At 43.4% G+C, this 17,846-nt stretch overlaps 1 protein-coding gene across 3 annotated transcripts in view; it reads right to left on the reverse strand.

Annotated features, from left to right (window-relative positions):
* The window catches only part of PITPNC1 (phosphatidylinositol transfer protein cytoplasmic 1), a 41,235-nt gene extending 23,896 nt beyond the window's left edge, over positions 1-17,339 (reverse strand). Inside the window, exons 1-5 of one of the 3 annotated variants that reach the window (XM_065034969.1) lie at positions 17,144-17,339; positions 12,720-12,868; positions 11,824-11,912; positions 11,364-11,371; positions 2,051-2,122 (exon numbers count right to left, since the gene is read on the reverse strand). In XM_065034969.1, the coding sequence (XP_064891041.1) occupies positions 2,051-2,122; positions 11,364-11,371; positions 11,824-11,912; positions 12,720-12,868; positions 17,144-17,212 (387 nt within the window). In that variant the 5' untranslated portion in view covers positions 17,213-17,339. Of the gene's footprint in view, positions 1-2,050; positions 2,123-5,497; positions 5,746-11,363; positions 11,372-11,823; positions 11,913-12,719; positions 12,869-17,143 lie in introns of those variants that run through there. The other 2 variants (XM_065034968.1, XM_065034967.1) reach the window with 2 other exon arrangements.
* Between the last annotated feature and the right edge of the window lie 507 nt (positions 17,340-17,846).

The following is a 17,846-nucleotide window of genomic DNA, read 5'->3' on the forward strand; positions in this document are numbered from 1 at the left end:
TTACTGTAGTCGAATGGTTTACACCCGATACTTCAGAAACACCCACTAAGGATGAAGCCTGATGAATGAGCCAACACCGGGTCACCTGCAGGGCTGCAGAATCAGAACTCGCTGCCGGGAAAGGATTTTCTAAGGTGAAATGATGGCGCTGCAATTTACAGAGGTTGCATATCAAAGGATACCTGCTATCAGCTGCCTGGTTTTAGCCCGAACAAGCTCTTAATGTGTCAAATGATGCTGGTGTTAATTTAGAACCGTGAACTGCAGAACTACCTCTTGTTTTCATCTGGCAAATGGTCGTTCTGAGACACGCATTTTCAACACCGTGTTACCTTTGAAAGGTAAGAAACACGCCGATAATGTATTTTTCTCTTGATTGACAAGAATTAGTGCTGTAGCTGTGACAACTTTATCAGCATTACTGACACACGCACGTACCAAAACGTGCCCAATGACGCCCACACTTTGTCACCTTGAAATGTAACTCTACCTCGAAATCTTTACTCCGCAACTTCATTATGCTTAAGAATGAAGTTATTCTTGCTAATAAATATCACGGCCCTTTAACAAAAGGAATGACTACGCTATTTTAAGAGCTTGCAAGTCATTTTGTGATAAATATTAAAAGTAAAATAAAATTTCTCTATACACTAGGAAGTTGACTGTTTCGAAGACAGCAGTGACTGGCCTGACTCATGTCTGACCCTGTTAATGAAGCCGTAAAGCTGCAAAATAAAAGTGACAATATCTGATGTGCTGAAATGCTCACCCAGCACTGATTCTGTTTTCCTAAGGAGAGAGTTGCCACGTGAACATGTAGATGTGAAACAACAAACCGGTGGCGCGTAAGCACTATTGGGCACTATTTCGGGCTTGATTCACAGTATTTTAGCCACAAAGTTGACATACAGGAAAAGAAAAGACAATTCACTGATAAAACAGTGGCGTTTCCTCCTCTGTGAGGCATCAGTACAGACCGTGTCTCCTCGCTGCTGATATTATAATGTCACAAAACCAGTCACACCCTCCCGCAACCAAAGGTGTGGGCTTGCTCGGAATTAAAGTGCTGCCAAAAGGCAGAAGGGAACATTCAGAAGTGCATAAATTACACCCAGGTAATGCAATCCACTGCTTTTTGTGCCTCCTTCACTGATCTGGATCTGGCTGAGACTCGCAGTGACTGAAAGTTGTTGCTATCTGGTGGCTCATACATGATCTCTGTCATGTTCCCTTTGGGAAGGTGCCTGTATGCCAAAAGCATTATTCAGAATTATACCTTGTTCTTTTCTGTGTAATTACTCTGCCACAAGCAGCGCAACAGCTGTCGGCCTGATTTACACGCAGGCCCACGGCGGGTCGGGAAACGCAGCTCCCATCTGGAGAACAGAACGCCTCGACCTTCAGTGGGCTCACTCCTGCAAACCGAAACGCTCTGTGGCCCAGACCCCTTCTAAATCTATTTTGCTGCCGCCCTCTTTCTCAAGAATGTGTTTAAACACTCCTTCACGACGCCTCTGTATTACAGGTAAAGTTTCCAGACACTTCAACTTGTATTTCACACCTATAAGAAACCTTTTCCTGTAACTCTGCAACAAATGGCTGTTTGAAACACACCAAAAATTAAATATATAGAAACATGTTTGTGTCTCCATCCATGGGCTGAAGCTTTCCATGCCTGTCTTTATCCAGCGTTGTTCTTTTCTCGCAAGTTGTGCAACTCTGCTTTGCTCCCTGTCAGGACAATCTCCTGGTCCTGAGCATCTCTGGGTCAGTGGCTGCTCCCTCCAGAGACCATTTGCACAGTTAATTACCCTTCTCACCGTTAATTACCCTTCTCATCTGGAGAACTTGGTAACTCTTGGTGACTGCCAAAAGCAGCAGCAGTCAGCCGTTGTTCCCTTAAGGGCTTCAGCAGATCTCCCATCTCTGAGCATTGTTTAGTCGCCTGTTTGCTGCTCCTGGCAGCTCCTGTGCCCCCTTCACTGAGAGAACATTGACCAAAATTCACCACAAGGATTAAGTGAAAGTCAGCAAAAGCCATCGTACTTACACTGTCATTGCTTCCCTTGTTGTCCTCGTATTTTGTCTCTATATGAATGGAGAATTTAGGCAAAAATGAGCACTGCAACGAAAGAAAAAGATGTTTGCCATAAACAAGAGGCCTTGCTTCACCAGCTGACGTGTTCAGTGCATCCTCTTTGGTGTCAGCTTGCTTATTTTTTTCCAGATTATTTCAAGAAAAACAGTAAATGTACACAGCACATAAAAGCAAAGCTTTTTATGATTCTGGAGAGAAGCAAAGATTCCCTCTAAAAGCTGAATGCTATAATGAAGGCATAAATAAATTAGTGTAAGTACTTGGGAATAACTAGGTATTATGCAACAGCTTTCACGCTCACTCTGCATAACAGTACGCATTTTCTAATCGTCTTGTTATAAATTCGGTTCACTAAGACCTCAAGAACAACTACATATTTGTCACCACAGATAAATCTGTCCCCCATCTAAACTAATCCAGGAACCCGCCACCAGCTGCAGGTCCTGCCCAAACAGACAACGGTGCTTTGATGTCCACGGCCTTTTGAAATTTTCAGTGAGAAATAAATTTTAGCATAATTTCCTATTAATGAAATTAAGATGGATTACAAGCTGCTATAGAAATTCCTTTATACCAAACCAAAATCAATCTTTGCATAATAACGCAATAAAATTAAGAATGCACAAATGTTTTTCTACTAAAGTTAATAATTCTGTATTTTACATGGGAATGTATCTTTAACATTTCACAGTTCTTCTTTCGAATTAACTTTCCAGATAGGCAAACAGAGTCGATGTCTAGAACACTCCAGAGGACGCTGGTTCAGCATTTTTCCTTCAGTCATCAAGTCCTTTCTTGCATAAGCTGCCAGTGAAACCCAAGTGCCGGTTCCTCATGTGACGCGTCACTGATGCCCTGTGGCAAAGTGTCCTTGTGAAGATTGTGACGACCTCATGGGCTGAACACGCACATTATACAACAAGGACATGATGATGCCTCAGCATTCACATCCCTCTGGGGCCGAGCTTGGGCTTGGTAAAATTTGGAGAGTTCTTGAAAGGGAGAGGCTGCTGACTACGAAAGGAGGTGATGTAGAAGATCAGCTGCAGTGCAACACAACTGGAATGAGAAGCCAGGTCCCCTGAGACTGCAGAAAATCTATTCCTGATTCCATGGATATCACCCAACAAGTCACTGCTCAATCTTCTTCTGATCACAGGATATTCAATGGGCGCATCTGGAATCAACCCTTGGTGAAAAAAGCATGAGAAGGTTTTGCCAGAATAAGGTTCTGGTGCCACGGAGGCTCCTGGTCAAACCGCTCATTAACAGGAGACATTCCCCTGGAACTGCTGGTGCTGCCGATGCCCAGAGCACCCAGGCGTCTCATCTGCGCCATGTTTTGCCTTTTGTAAAGATTCTGTGGAGTAGCACATGATGAATTTCAATCCAGTCTGAAGTGTTTGGCTCTCAGCTCTGCAACTTGTCCCTTGAGTGAATATAGGGGAGAAAAAACAACCAACCAACCCTCCCCGCACAAACCAAAAAAACCAAACCCAGAAGTATGTGGAGCGCAGGATCTGCAGATCTGCTCACTCCTATTACCTCATCACTTGGGCAATTAAACATTTCCTATATACATACATCTCAGGAAGTGCCAGCTGAAAATATACGTTTCTCAACAGTCTGTCTGTCTGTCTGCTTTTAGGTCCCAGTTTCAGGTACAGAGATGGATAAAAAGGCAAAGTATGAAAAAGCTTTGTGCTGTTGATTTGAAGCAGTTCCAAAGGAAATTTTGGATAAAGCCAAATGCCAGATTTCCTTTTTACGTTGCTATCAAAAATCTCTGCTATTCTCAACCACTGTCTAGAGTTCACCAGCAATGACTCAGATCGCGACACTCAGAAATACAGCCACTTCATACATTGAACTCAAGGCTGCATTAGGCCACCTGGAGCAGTTCAGCAAGACACTGCTTGAATCTAGTTGTTGTTCCCTGTGACCAGAATCTAAACTGTAATTAAGAGCAGATCTTGAGTCTTGTGTTTAAAAAAGAATTACAAAAAGACGAAGGATCTTCAAGTGTTATAGAAGAAGAATTTTAAGTGCCATTTACCCCAAGCCACCTCTTTAGAGAGCACGAAGTTATTTTCTGCACAAAGCCATCCAAAGTCAACCTCCCTGTGTGTTGCATGGAAAGGCAAGGACTATAACAATCTAACTGGAGATTGTAAATGGTAACCTGAACCCACCCCAAATGAAAAGTAACATTCACCTATAACAATCTCACTGGAGTAAAAGGTAACCTGAATCCACCCCAAATGAAAACGATAATTCACCAAGAAGTACTCCCCTGCAAATGTATCTCTCCGAAACCAAACTGACTGGCACCCGCTGTTTCGGCAGCTGTCAGGGGTCTCACCGGCTTTCAGCAACACTTTGCAGGGTCCAAATTTTTGAACGTTTCACAGAATGTGGCTCATGATTCATCAGCTGCACTCTGACTAATTGGCAGAGGGCTCTGGCAGAACCAGAAAATTGTTTATGCATCGCTCAAAAGTTTATTATTCATCGTGCAAAAAAGTTGTTTTTGTTCCCCCTTCTCCTCAAGCGGCCGTGTATTTACTTAGCCAGGGATTACATATGTTATGCAACAGTCAGAAGCAAATTTGGGAGCGAACGGGAGGTAATAAACCTGTTTGGAAGCAGCAGATCTGCTCGGGCTCCGGGGCGGCTGTTCTGCAGCACAGCCCTGGATCGATACCCCGCGCTGCCTCCCGTCTCCATCGCACATCTCCACAGCTCACAAGGTTCCTCTGCGAAACAAATAGCAGCAAATTGCATCTTTAACTTGAAATTAGACTTCGATTCTACATAATAGGGGAAAGTCTTCAGGGTCCAACCATCTTCAGTGATAAGGTTTCTTTGGGTAAAGCTCTCAAAGGAGGCATCTTTTATATTGTCACCTCCGGATTCTTTTAGATGTGTTATAAACTCCTTAAAAATTTGTTATAATCCGGTACACCGGTGACACTCAGAAACAAACAAGAATACTCTGGGTTGGTTGGTTGGTTGTTTTTAAACTCTCTGTATTTGCCCCCCCTCCCCTTTTGGAAGAACCAGGAGAGATTTAAAGCTCAAGAGAGTAACCGGTGAAACCAGCAGAGTCTGGAGGAGTCACCACGGCACACGAGACGGGTATTTCCAGACTCGCACAAACTGAAATGAAAGCAGCACCGGCAAACACAGCCCGCAGTCGCATTTTCAATTCACGACAGATAACCTCTTGAAACATGAAAGGCTTATTTTTAGCACGATGATTGATTAGCGTTGCCATAGCAATAAGCAACACTTAGAAGAACAGGGTAGAGCCTGAGGATGCCAAAACACTTGGCAAAGTCTTAAAGAGACAGCGCCACACGTCTGGGGGGTGAACGCGGAGAGGGCTGGAAACATCACCTTTGCACGGAATGACAGCCCCGGTGGCCGCAGGCGTTGCTGGGGCTGCCGGCAGAGGCGCTGGGCGGGGGTCACTGGGGAGGGCTCCCCGCCCTCGCCAACCTGCTTTGCTATTTCACCAACGCTGCTTCGCACGGTTCCATTTGCCATTTGGTTTCTTTCCGCAGAATGTTCAAAGAACTGCTTGACACCTCAGCATCGCACTTCGCTGCTCCTGCTCCCTGTGAATATTAATCCACAATTCTTGGGAGTTATTTTTGTACAGTAAAAATTAATCCTTTTTTTTTTCTAAGCAGCAGAAGCATATCCCCCTAAATCTTCACAGCAAAGCCTGGCGAGGCAGACATCTCATGGAAATCACAGTATCACAGTATGTTTGCGATTGGAAGGGACCTCAAAAGATCATCCAGTCCAATTCCCCTGCTGGAGCAGGAACGCCCAGGTGAGGTCGCACAGGAACATGTCCAGGCGGGTTTTGAATGTCTGCAGAGAAGGAGACTCCACAACCTCCCTGGGCAGCCTGTTCCAGTGTCTGTCACCCTCACTGAGAAGAAGTTTCTTCTCAAATTTAAGCGGAACCTCTTGTGTTCCAGCTTGATCCCATTACCCCTTGTCCTATCATTGTTTGCCCCCGAGAAGAGCCTGGCTCCATCCTCATGGCACTCACCCTTTATATATTTATAAACATTAATGAGGTCCCCCCTCAGTCTCCTCTTCTCCAAACTAAAGAGACCCAGCTCCCTCAGCCTTTCTTCATAAGGGAGATGCTCCACTCCCTTAATCATCTTTGTTGCCCTGCGCTGGACCCTCTCCAGCAGTTCCCTGTCCTTCTGGAACTGAGGGGCCACAACTGGACACAATATTCCAGATGTGGAAATGTTCCAAATGTTCTCTCTCATCTCCCATCACTTTTCAGACTGAATTTTCTCTTTTTATATGGTCACATATACATTATTTTGGCACGACAGGTGGGACTGGATGCTTTACAGAGCAACCTCCACGCAGCCCAGAGCTAAAGAACACGCTCACTGCTACTACGAGACCACACTGGCCAAGGCGAAATTAGATCATTGTTTTAATAGGGTAACTTTTTTATGCCACATATTTTGCACATTTCAAATTATTCTTTCCGTAAATAAATATTGTAAAGACAGTTTCTTTATTGAACATTCCCAGTCTTGTGGGAAATGCCCCCGTTTCAGAACAGCCCAGGTTATCGCGGCACAAAGCGGCACCGCCGGGATGCCAGAAGAGAATGGCCGGAAAGGGCTGGGCAGGTGATGGCAGAACCTGGAAGATGTGACTCAGAGGGAGGGGAATTTAGACAGGAACATAAGCAGGGAAGGTGGCAAAGAGCAGAAAAAGTGCTGTGGAGTGGAAAGAGTAAGAACGCAGAAGAAAAGGCCTGGAGACAAGCAAGGGAGTTAATCTCTCACAAAGAAGCTCAGGAAGAAAACTGCTGTTTGTATCACGTACAGTAACCTGAAGATGAAACAGACAATTAACCGCTATGAAATCTGGCACTTCCCTCTGGTTTTGCCTTCCCTTGGGATCTCCCTTCTCCGATACCCAGAAGCAGTAAATATATTGTTATAAATCCTACAGGGATCCTTCCTCTTGCCAGAATCTCTGAAGGAACCCAGTCTGTGTTTTACTATGTCACCAGTCAGCCTGTCTTCTAAACTGGGGGTGAGAGGGCCGAATTTTGGCAGTAAGTTTGTCGTAGGCTCTAGTGCTGCAATACCGACTCCGCTGCATTTTTGCTGCAGATTCTTCGCATACTCAAGCTGGAGAAAAGACTGATGGGTTACATCCAAATTTCAAGCACCGGTAACCGAGAACACAGGAAAAACCCTCTACAGTGTTTATCTGAAACAATCCTTTCTTTTCCCCCTTCTCAAGTCAGCTGATTATAAAAATAACAATTACAAAAACATTCCTTCCAGCTAATTTACTTCATGGCCACACTGGCAGCTGAGCGGAGCACGAAACACGCCTGTTCTCCAAAGTAATCAGAAACCAGCAGGTCAGTAATGGAACACTTAGCAACTATCACTCTGGAGCCTTGACACATACCAGATGAAATAATTATGTTTGTCTCAGTCATTGGCTGTAGAAGAATTAGTGTCATTGTGATATATCATCAAAGGAATCGCTGTCTCCTGCTTTCTGTTCCAGAACTGGTTTTCATCAATATTCTGATTTAGATCCTATTCCTAAGTTAATTTGAGACATTGACAGGTTGAAAGAATGCTCTTCCTCCCTGCAGAGAGTAAAACATGCTGTTTTAAATGTTTAATTTGGTTTATATCCGTGTAATTGTGAAACTAACAACTGGCAATAGATTATGCATAAAAAATCATCCAGCTGGTTTTAAATTTCAGCCCCCGTATTGAAATATTGCTAACGACACTGAAGCTGTTCAGACCAGCCAGCAAAACCACTTGAAATTACCCCTGGTAAACACCTGAACTGCCCTTTCAAACTCAGAAGAGTTTGCTTAAGTTCTGTTTGCATTTTCCCGACCTCGTTGTGCTCTAAGGTGACAGCTAAACCGCGTCGGGCCCGTTGCCGTGTACTCGATCGGGCGCATTCTTTGCACCCTGCTTGACTCACCAGACATTCGTGATCTGACGACCCGGCTGCCCGAGGCTCCTCTTTCTGTCCGGAATCTCAGTGGATATTTGCTCTGTGCTGCTCGTGCTCTAACAATATCCCGGTGCAGGTACAGAAACCTAGTTCTATGCAATCCTTTCTCGTTCGGTTTGCTATAGAGACAGCTTTGCTTCCTAGTTAATAATTTCTAATCTAGCTGGACAACCTCAGATAGAAAAAAAAGCAAGCCTTCTGAGAGCTCAGGCATTCTTGTCCATGTATCTAAGAACAGCATAAATATTTTACACTGAGAACGGGTATTTGCAAAAGCTGGGAGAGGCTGGCACATAAGGGCTTGTTGAGAGCTGCACGGCATCTTTCCTCCGGCCTCCAAGTGAAAAAGGCTCCAGCAAAGGAATCCTTCCCAAAAATCAACCCCTGGCAACAGCCCTTCCCCACCAGCACCAGCACCGGGGACCGCTCGGAGGGCAGAATCCCCAGGAGTTACCTGCCCCGGGCTCCCTTCCAGCTGCATCCCAAACACAACGGCCCAAATCACAACACTAAACGACCTCCAGCATTTATTTTAGCAAGATATTATCTCGTCAGGTTTTTAATTACAAGATCAAAACCAAAACAACTCTTGTTGTGAGTTTAAAGAACGTTCTCACATGCAGTTCTGGAGTAACACCCTGGCCACTAAAACAAGGGTTGGAACTCCACAGGGTTGGAACTCTTATTCTCCAAACAGCACCCCCAAATTGGGACGACTTCCTTGGCCTTCAACTTGGGAAGCACTTTTTCCAGTTCCTGCTCTCAATGTCAGCAGGAAGCCTGCGGGGATGAGCTCCAGCTTTGATACAGCATTTCGTGGGACATCACCCATGTCTCATCTTCCCGACAGGAAATCTTTTGTCTTGCAGCTGCACCGAGGCCTCCCCCACAAACAGCTCAGTGTCCGCTTCCAAACGCTCTTCTGGCACTACAATATTTCACATGCTACGCACCACAAAAGCATCACTTGTGCAATAGTTCTGTTAAGATCTTTATCTTAAGCGTGTCATTTGCTTTACATACTATTAACACGGTTGTCAAGACTCCTGCTGCTTGCTGTCAAATTCAGGGGTTTGCTGTGTATCAAATACCATTCCTGAAAGCAGATGCCAGCCTGACTGGACCCAGATTATAGAGAACTGACATCATGACACTCTATTTCCATTCCTGTTTTCACGTATCCAATCACTCTTGGCTTTTTATACGACTACGGCAGAGAACAATATTCTGGAAATGATTTTCAACGCCTGCTGAGCTTTTTTCCTTAGAGACGTCACAATCTCAAGTCCTTAAGAAGGTCATATTTATGAAATCCATAATATTTCACAGGAAAGCCAGACTGATGAAATTACTCTGCGCTGACTCTGAACGCGAGTGTATGCGCTTAATGCCATTTCCCAACTGCCTTCAAATTTTACAAGTGAAGAACCTCAAGCCCATGAGCAAGATTCAGTTTGATGTTCACATCCTCTTCCAAACCACCGACAGACACTGAAATAACTTTAAGGTCCTTGCTCTTCATTTAGAGTGGAACTTAGGAGGTTAAGGAAGGTGTGAACTTACTACCTAGCAGTACATACTTGACTCCATACCATTATGCTTTATTTATCCCATTATTAGGCCACCTTTAGAATCACTTTTCCTTGAAATGAGGTTCAATTAATTCTCGGGATGTCCCGCAGACCCTCTGGAGGGAATTTACCATCTTTAAGAAGAGGGTTTCCGAGTTATCTTACGTATTCTGGGCAACGTCTGTGGGTTTTTTCTTCTTTTCAGAATTCTCTGATGAATACAGACGATGGAAATACAGAGAAACGTTCCAGACGAGGACAGGAATTATTCCCAGTGGCGTATTTAACACTTTTATTCTAGATTCAACAGTTTGAGACAAAAGCACTTTCTCGATTTCCTTTGAAGATAATTTCACAGTCTATCAGCTCCATTAAAACATATTTGAGATTTTTGTCTGCAGCGCAGTTTCCTTAATCTCATCCCAATGTTTCTGGTTCTGTTTCCTTGCACCATGGTGAGTAATTAGCCCCCAGCTCCCATAGGCAGTTAGACTGTCACTTAGTGACTGTTTCGCCTGCCTTCTACATTTGTAGCTCGATTCAATTTGTCTTTACCAGTCTCTTCAGCCCTGCAATCATTTTTGCTGATGCTCCCGAGCATCTCTGTGGCTGTAGACACCCTACACACCTTCACCAAAATGTGTTGCAGGTGTCGTCTCATCAGATTAGACAAAGAGAGGATCTGTCCCCTCATCACCGCTGCCCATTTGGGTTTCCTCTGACAACCAAATGAAGTTTAAACATAAAAGAAAGCAGAATATGTGAGAAGTATCTACAGCACACGTCAAAAAGCACAGTTTGCTACTTTGGATTTTCAAACCCGGTCATCAAAGTTTCAACTCTAAGTCTCCAGCTTTCAGATCTGAGCCTTTAAATCCCTTTATTTTTCTTTCCTCTTTCACATTTATTGCATTAAAATGTTTTTCCTCTCCGTATTCTTTGGCGGTTTAAAAAACCTGCGAACATTTCGAGCACTGCAGAGTTCAAAAAAATCAGTGGATTATGTCTTGTCTCCAGTGGGAAGTTCCAGCTAAACCAAGGCGGGAGTTTCTGGAACAGGTCCCTTCCGCTGGAGCTTCCGCACCCTCTGCAAAAGGCCGCTCAGCACCTCCCGCACGTTATCGAGGGCAGCGCCTTTAAAACCACTTCTCTCATGATTTATGCGCTATATTTTCCCTCAGCTCTGCTAGAGGGAAGAGCTGATTTTCCTGGGCACCGTGCCCAGATGATGTTTAATTTTGTCTACAGATTGTACAATTTCCCAGATACTATACCAGGGATGAGCATTTTATAAGTTAATAAAACAATAAATAAAATAAAATCTGTTCTTCTGTCTCCACATAAGAACTGGAACCTTAAAAGCCTTGCCCTGTTTTATAGAAGCTTCTCTTTGTTACAGTCAGTGACTAAAAATATATCAAATTATTTTGAAGTAATAAAAAATAGGGTAAATAATTTACAAGATCCCCACAGAAACCCTTTAAATTTCACGCTAAATTTCTTAAACAAATAGCTCAAGTAAAGTTCCACTACTGAACGCATTATCTATTGGTTCTATTAAGAAGGAATCAGTTCGGACTCCACTACTATATTTCACATAAGTATTGTATTCTATTTTTACAAGAAAAAGAGGAAGAAAAACTTACTGTGTACTCTGATTTCCAATTGTCCATTTGTAAACAGAATGATGAGGGGAAAGAAAAAAAAAAGAAATGAGAAATAAAGCAATGATGCAAGATCCTTACAGTAAAAAACCATTGATAATAATAATAAAAATGTGTCAGATAATCTGATTTATATTTGAGTAAAGCCTATGGGACAATAAAGGGTACAGCTCAGCACAGGATCTAAGCACCTGATGTTTTCTTTGCAAGGAGGAAATTGCCTATATACAACACCCCAGTTTTTACCTATCCATAGGCTATAATCTTTGTTTCCTGGTATCAGTTGATATAAGATGGGAAAATATACGCACTTCATCAGGAGCTGTTAAAGTAACTTGGCATCTGTGGCTCAATATGTAACTTGGAGCTTCTGAAGACAAACTAAACTATCCAAAAGGTAAAGCCAAAAATCATCTCTGCTTTATTTTGATTTATTCCTTACCTGTGATTGTGTAAGGATAATAATTCCAAGCCTTCTCTGTGACGTAAAAGATTTTGGGAACAACGGCTCTGGCCCAGCTGGGCAGTTTGCTGAAAAGAAAAAGAAAATACAAAATTAGAATATGTTATGACTTGTGGGTTTTGTAGAAAAGAAGATACTCCCAAACACGCTCATCATTTCACAGGTATCGCACGGGATACAGCAACACCAGATTCACGACAGCATTTTCTTCTCATGTCAATACATTTGGTCTCCGTTTTCTCCACAACCATCTATGAAACTAAGTGTGTTTATTCCCTCTCCCAGCGAGCAACATGTGCCGCTGCAATAACCTCCCATCACGTTTAAATTGAGGTTACTGCAGTTGTGAAGAATCTATGGCCTCAAACCTTTGGCCATGGCCGAGCTCAGCAGGTTTGGCCACACGAGGAGTGTCTGTGCCAGCACCTCAGTCTAACAGGAGCTCAGCACTAAATACATGATTTGGATCCACTCTGAGCCCGATTCCATTGTTTCTTCTTCAAGATTATTTCTTCTTCCTCCATATTCTCTGCCGGCACACAAACCCTTATGTTCAGCTCACCCAGCGCACGCTTCTTCCCACACGACCAACACCGACTCTCAGGCTTTTCTATTAAAATTAACAAATCACTTAAAACACCTCTGGGAGGCTGGTGGGTACCAGTTCCATTTTGCTGATGGGAAAAGTAAATGGCAAAAGAGAATTAATGGAACTGATGTCACAGCTCGGAGCTCAAGCTGTCAAGAGAACGTATCAACATGGTGGTAGAACAGCAGAACTGGAAACGAAAGACGTGGATACAGCACATGGAAAGATATTCCTTGCAAATTTTGATTAGAGCCCGCGCCGAGAGAAACGGCCTCATTGCACTTGCCTGTTGAGATAGACGCGTTTTTCCGTGAGCTGCCCGTTGCCGTGGTTTGGATCTTCGTAGGGCTCGTTCTGCACCACCTCCACCCCTTCGCCCCGGTCGCTCTGCTCATGGCTGTGCTTGCTGATCATGTACAGCTGCCCGATGCGGTACTGCCGAGCAAAACCGAGAGCCACCGTCAGCTGTGAGTAACACACGTGCGCTCAAATCCAACGGCACACAGTGATACAGCACCACGTGTAAATGAAACGTAGTTCAAGGGCCAAAACCAGTATTTTGCAGCTTCATTTCTGAGTCAGGGTCCTCCCATTACCTTATTAAGGCCAGGGCATCACACGTGGAACAAAATAACAAAAACTGTGTGTATACAGATGTGAAGAATCAGGCCAGTCCTTTATTTTCAGACTGTATTCCTAAGTATATAAGTTAAGCATAACTAAACAATTGCTGTACTGCTCCCACATGCTGACAGGCAAGGGGGTTTTAACCAGCAGGTGAACTCTAAAAATTCCACGGGACACATCATTCTTGTCTCATGCCAACGTGATGCCAAATAATGAAGCCCCGCGAAAAGATCCAGGAGAACTATTGCTGATTGACCGAAATGGGAGCACCAGCTCTTAAGAAAAAACCCATGTAGACTCTATGACCTTGGATAAAGAAGTTTGAGATGAGTGATTTGGCCGTATTATTAAAATGAATTTAAGCACTCATAATGATCCTTTTTCTATAGGCTCTCGAGTTACTTAGGAGGCCCAAATCCGGGAGGGTTGACCCAATGCTGCTATCACAGAAATTGTTGTACCAGCAACTGATATTTTTCTCAGTATGTCTGCACCTGCACCAGGGCTTTGTCTCCAAATATAACACAAAAAATCCCTGAACTTCCATTAGCAAAGACTTTAGAGCATAACTGATCTTTCCCATGTCTTTTTCTGGTCTTAGACTTTATTCTCACTGAAGTCCCTTCCACATTCTTGAATGGTTCTTAAACCAAACTGGCCTTGGGACCCATCCAATTTTCTCCATTTGGATCCCTCTCTCCCCCAAAGTAATTTATGTAGGCACATACATGCTAATCACTTCAAGCACACCAATCATCTCACATACAAAGAACAACCTGTTCATTTAGAGAATGGCTGAGCTACCACACAAGCTGCCAAGTACCAGCTCAGCATAAGCAAACAAAAGCACAGTGACAGTCTGACCTCAGAAAACTCCAGGAGATTCTTGTGGTTATTGAATATTAGAAACAGCAACCCTATCACGGACTTTTAAAAGCCCAAATCAAATGAGCAATTAGCTGGGAAAAAAAACCCCAAACCATCACAGACCTTATTAGCAAGTGCCAACAAGACGGTCTCACTAAACAAAACGAGGGGGAACACGATCATTGAGGGCTCCCTACAGAAGGTCTTTAAATCCCACAAATCCCCATTTCATCCCCCACCGCAGACAGAGCCACGAGAAGGTAAGAAATTCCGAGCTTGGATCCTGCAGGATCATTGCTCAGGGGACAGGATTTCCCCGTCTGCGAGCGCTGGATGGACCCCGCACACCACAACAGGGAACAAGTGACTCCAATCCAAAAAGTGCTTTTCAACTGATAATTCCAAAGTACTGAAACTGCCTCAAATATCTTCAATATCAAAGGACGAACTTCGACAAACACGTGCCCTGAACGTGGAGTTGGAGATTTCTAAGGCTGTTGCTACGTAGCTTTTGTAGTAGGGACTGAGAAACATCGAACCTACTGAGTCAGACGCCGTCTCGGTGGTGACTCCTCTCCTACCCCAACAGGCAGATGGTGTTTGCCTACTGGAGCTTAGTCACACCAGAAACAAGGTTTATGGCAGCAACAGCAGAATGATGGTCAATCTGACTTTGTTTAAAATTATAAGTGAGAGCAGAATCACTTCTTCGATGTTCTTGAGACAGGACAGGACTCCCCGCGCGAGTTACTTGTCCAAACACGCAAGGCCTGTCACTCCAAGCCATCTCTTAGCAGTTTTACAGAGATACTTTATGCCTGAATAACTTGTTTGAAGATGTACTTGCTTGAGTAACTAGCTTTGTTTAGAAGGATACACTGAAGTTTCCTGTTGTGTGTTTTATATTGGTGTTAGAAAGCACTGTTTTCACGTGTCCACCAAGCCCTAAGCCCCACAACGCCGTAAATACAAAAAGTTTACAGTCAGGAACCAAAGACATTGTTATTTTATGTTTGATTAATTGAAACAGAAATCAAATTAAAACCTCAACCTTAAAAAAGATGTCTGTGATAGAACAGGGAATTTAACCTCAGTCTAATGATTTCCAGCTCAGTGCTTTTACCACAAGACACACCTCTAATTTTTTCTAAATTCTAAACAGTAATTACTTAAATAGAAGTGGTTTCTCTTATCTCACTCGCTAACCATAAATCCTTCAGATTATTGTTGTTATTAGACACTATTCTGCCTGCGTTCTGGAACGGGCGAAGCCCGATGCACCCAACGCTCACCGGGGCTGCCGGATCCTGCCTCTCATCCCCACCTGAGCAGGTGATGATTCACCGCTATTAAGAGTCACTTAAGAAGAATCTTTTCCATGACACAGGCTCCAGGTTCTGCCAAGGTGACTTATCTCCCCTGTTATTAACATGCCTAGATTGGTTTTAACTAGCATAGAGGAATGCGCAATGTGCCGGTATTTGGTGTTTCGGGTACTGGTGGGTTTGCATTGGCTCCTAGTGGGCTTGCTTTTCAAATTAGGTTTTTGTTTGGTTTGGTTTTGTTTCTATTGGACTTCTGGCTCTCAGAGCTACTGCTTTGCAAACATAGAACATGTCCCTTGTTTAACCAACAGAAGACTGACTCGTTACAGGAAGGAACACCACCAAAAATCTACACCACTGGCCTTAGACTAATAGTGAGATGCCACAGCTGAGTGAGTGACGTATTTCCAAGCATCGTTCTATCTTTGGGTTGAAACATATTACATGTGTTGTTCGTCTCGAACATCAGTTGTAGGAAGCGTCTGAACTGAACAACGAGGCAACGTGGGAAAACCCAGCAATGAGAAAAATGGGCACGGAAGAAAGAGACGCCACGTGAGAAATCAAGACATTCACTGACAACCAGCGGCAGAAATCATAGATAAAAGAGAATTAGTGTTAAATATTTTGAAGGGTTATTTTGTCTATAGATGATTTTAGGTGATTAATGCCATTACTGCTCAGGACAGGAATCTCTGTAAATCTTCCAACACCAACTGAACCGTAAAGATGAAATTTCTGGTAAAACGCTGTTGCTGTTACAGGACGACCATGGCTCCCTCACAGCAGACATGAGGGACCCGACCTTGCCTGCGCAGTAATTTCCCTGTCAAATAGTCCTTAGACTAAATTAAAGCTAAGACAGGAAAGCACAGAATGAGCTGTCAGGAAGGCAACAGTGCTTTCCATGTATGCTAACACAATGAACGCTTTAAAGTAATTTCATTTAAAGAAACAGCCAGATGAACAAGGTCTAGAGAAAGCTTTAGCAGGAAGGCTACAATAACAACCATAAACATCTAGAGCCTGAAATCTGAATGTAAATATGACGCATATGTGATTTGAGGCCCTAGAAAACTGTACATTTAGGGGTACAAATGTCACTTACTGTAGCACCAGGTAAAGAATCTGACTAGTTACAGCTTAGAGTTGAACTTAATTGTTTTCTTCCAATTAATTCCTGCATGCATCAGTGATTCACAAGCTGACCTGCACCTTCAGCATTGCCTAAATCATGGGAATGTGCTTTTGCAGCCCCACAAACAAACAGTTGCAGCAGAACAGCTGACGTCTGCACGCTGGGAAGTGCAATTCTTCCTGCTCCTGCGCTGGCTTTGCCGTGACAAGAAAGAAATCGCAGCCCTAAGGTACTTCATCTGTTTCAATGCCTATGAACAGTTCGGCAACACAATCTGGGATTTTCAGAAGCACTGTTTACACCATGTACTTTTTACATCAATATCAATAATATTCCATGATTTAGATTTATGAAGACGCATACATTTCCTGCAAAGGATGTATATACATTTTCAGGATGCTGTCTAAAATGTCCCGTATCCACAAACCAGGAAGAACAGCTAAAAGGGACTCACTATGTCTCTTTAACCACTTGTCACCAGTTTGTCATTAATGCCACCGAAACACCCTTCTGTTCCCTATTGATGAGCACCGGTCTCTGATTAAGCCACAAATCTGTCCTGCCTTAATTGCAGCTTATTGTTTTTCAGGCACAATTCACTTCTGCCTTACAGTGTAAAACTGGTTTGACAACTATCGAACACTATTGATGTTTTTCCTAAGTCAGTACAAAAGCATATTTTAGTTGCTAACCACAATTCATTCATGCGATTGTAGTCACATTCAAGGCTGAAAGAGAAGGAACTAAACTTACGTGCCGTGCATATTCACCACGTTTCTGCTGGCTGGAGAAGGGAAATGCTGTGGGCAAGCCAGACAACATGAGCACCCGGGGCCTGAGCCGCCGGGCCGGGTTTGGACACTCGATTCACTTCTCTCATGCGCAGGAGTTTTACGAGATATATTTCTTTGAATTCAGCTGAGTGTAAGGCGGGAGAATTCAGAGCTGCATACATCCTGTGACCCTTCCAGAATTCAATAGAAATGGACGTGGGAGGCTGCTTTAACTCTAAATGGACCACGCACATATGCATCTCTTCATACTTTCAGAGATTATTCTTCTCTTTCTGCATGGTATTTGCTAAATGTTTAAGTAGAACTTCTTTGCCCTCAGGCCACTTTCCTCTAATTACACTTCTTCAGTAATCACTCATTTTTGTGACTTGTAAAAGTCTCTCTCCTACCAAACCCATCACCTTTCAAGTACAGAGAATTTGGTACTTTCAGGTTTTTTAGTCTGTAAACTTTGGGTTTAGCAGCACCAAGGAGACTACAAAGGATCCCATAAAGTTTGCCAGTCACAGAGGGGAATCATTCTGCAATTATGTTTTTTGGCAAGCAAATTACGATGCATTTTAGGCAAAAGAATCCTGCTTATAAATACGAAAAAACATAAAATGAAAAAAACTGAGCATGAGAATCTGGTACTTACTATTTACAAGATGAACAAGACAAAT

The sequence above is a fragment of the Columba livia genome, chromosome 18 (genome assembly GCF_036013475.1).
Source record: "Columba livia isolate bColLiv1 breed racing homer chromosome 18, bColLiv1.pat.W.v2, whole genome shotgun sequence".
Classification (NCBI taxonomy): domain Eukaryota; kingdom Metazoa; phylum Chordata; class Aves; order Columbiformes; family Columbidae; genus Columba; species Columba livia.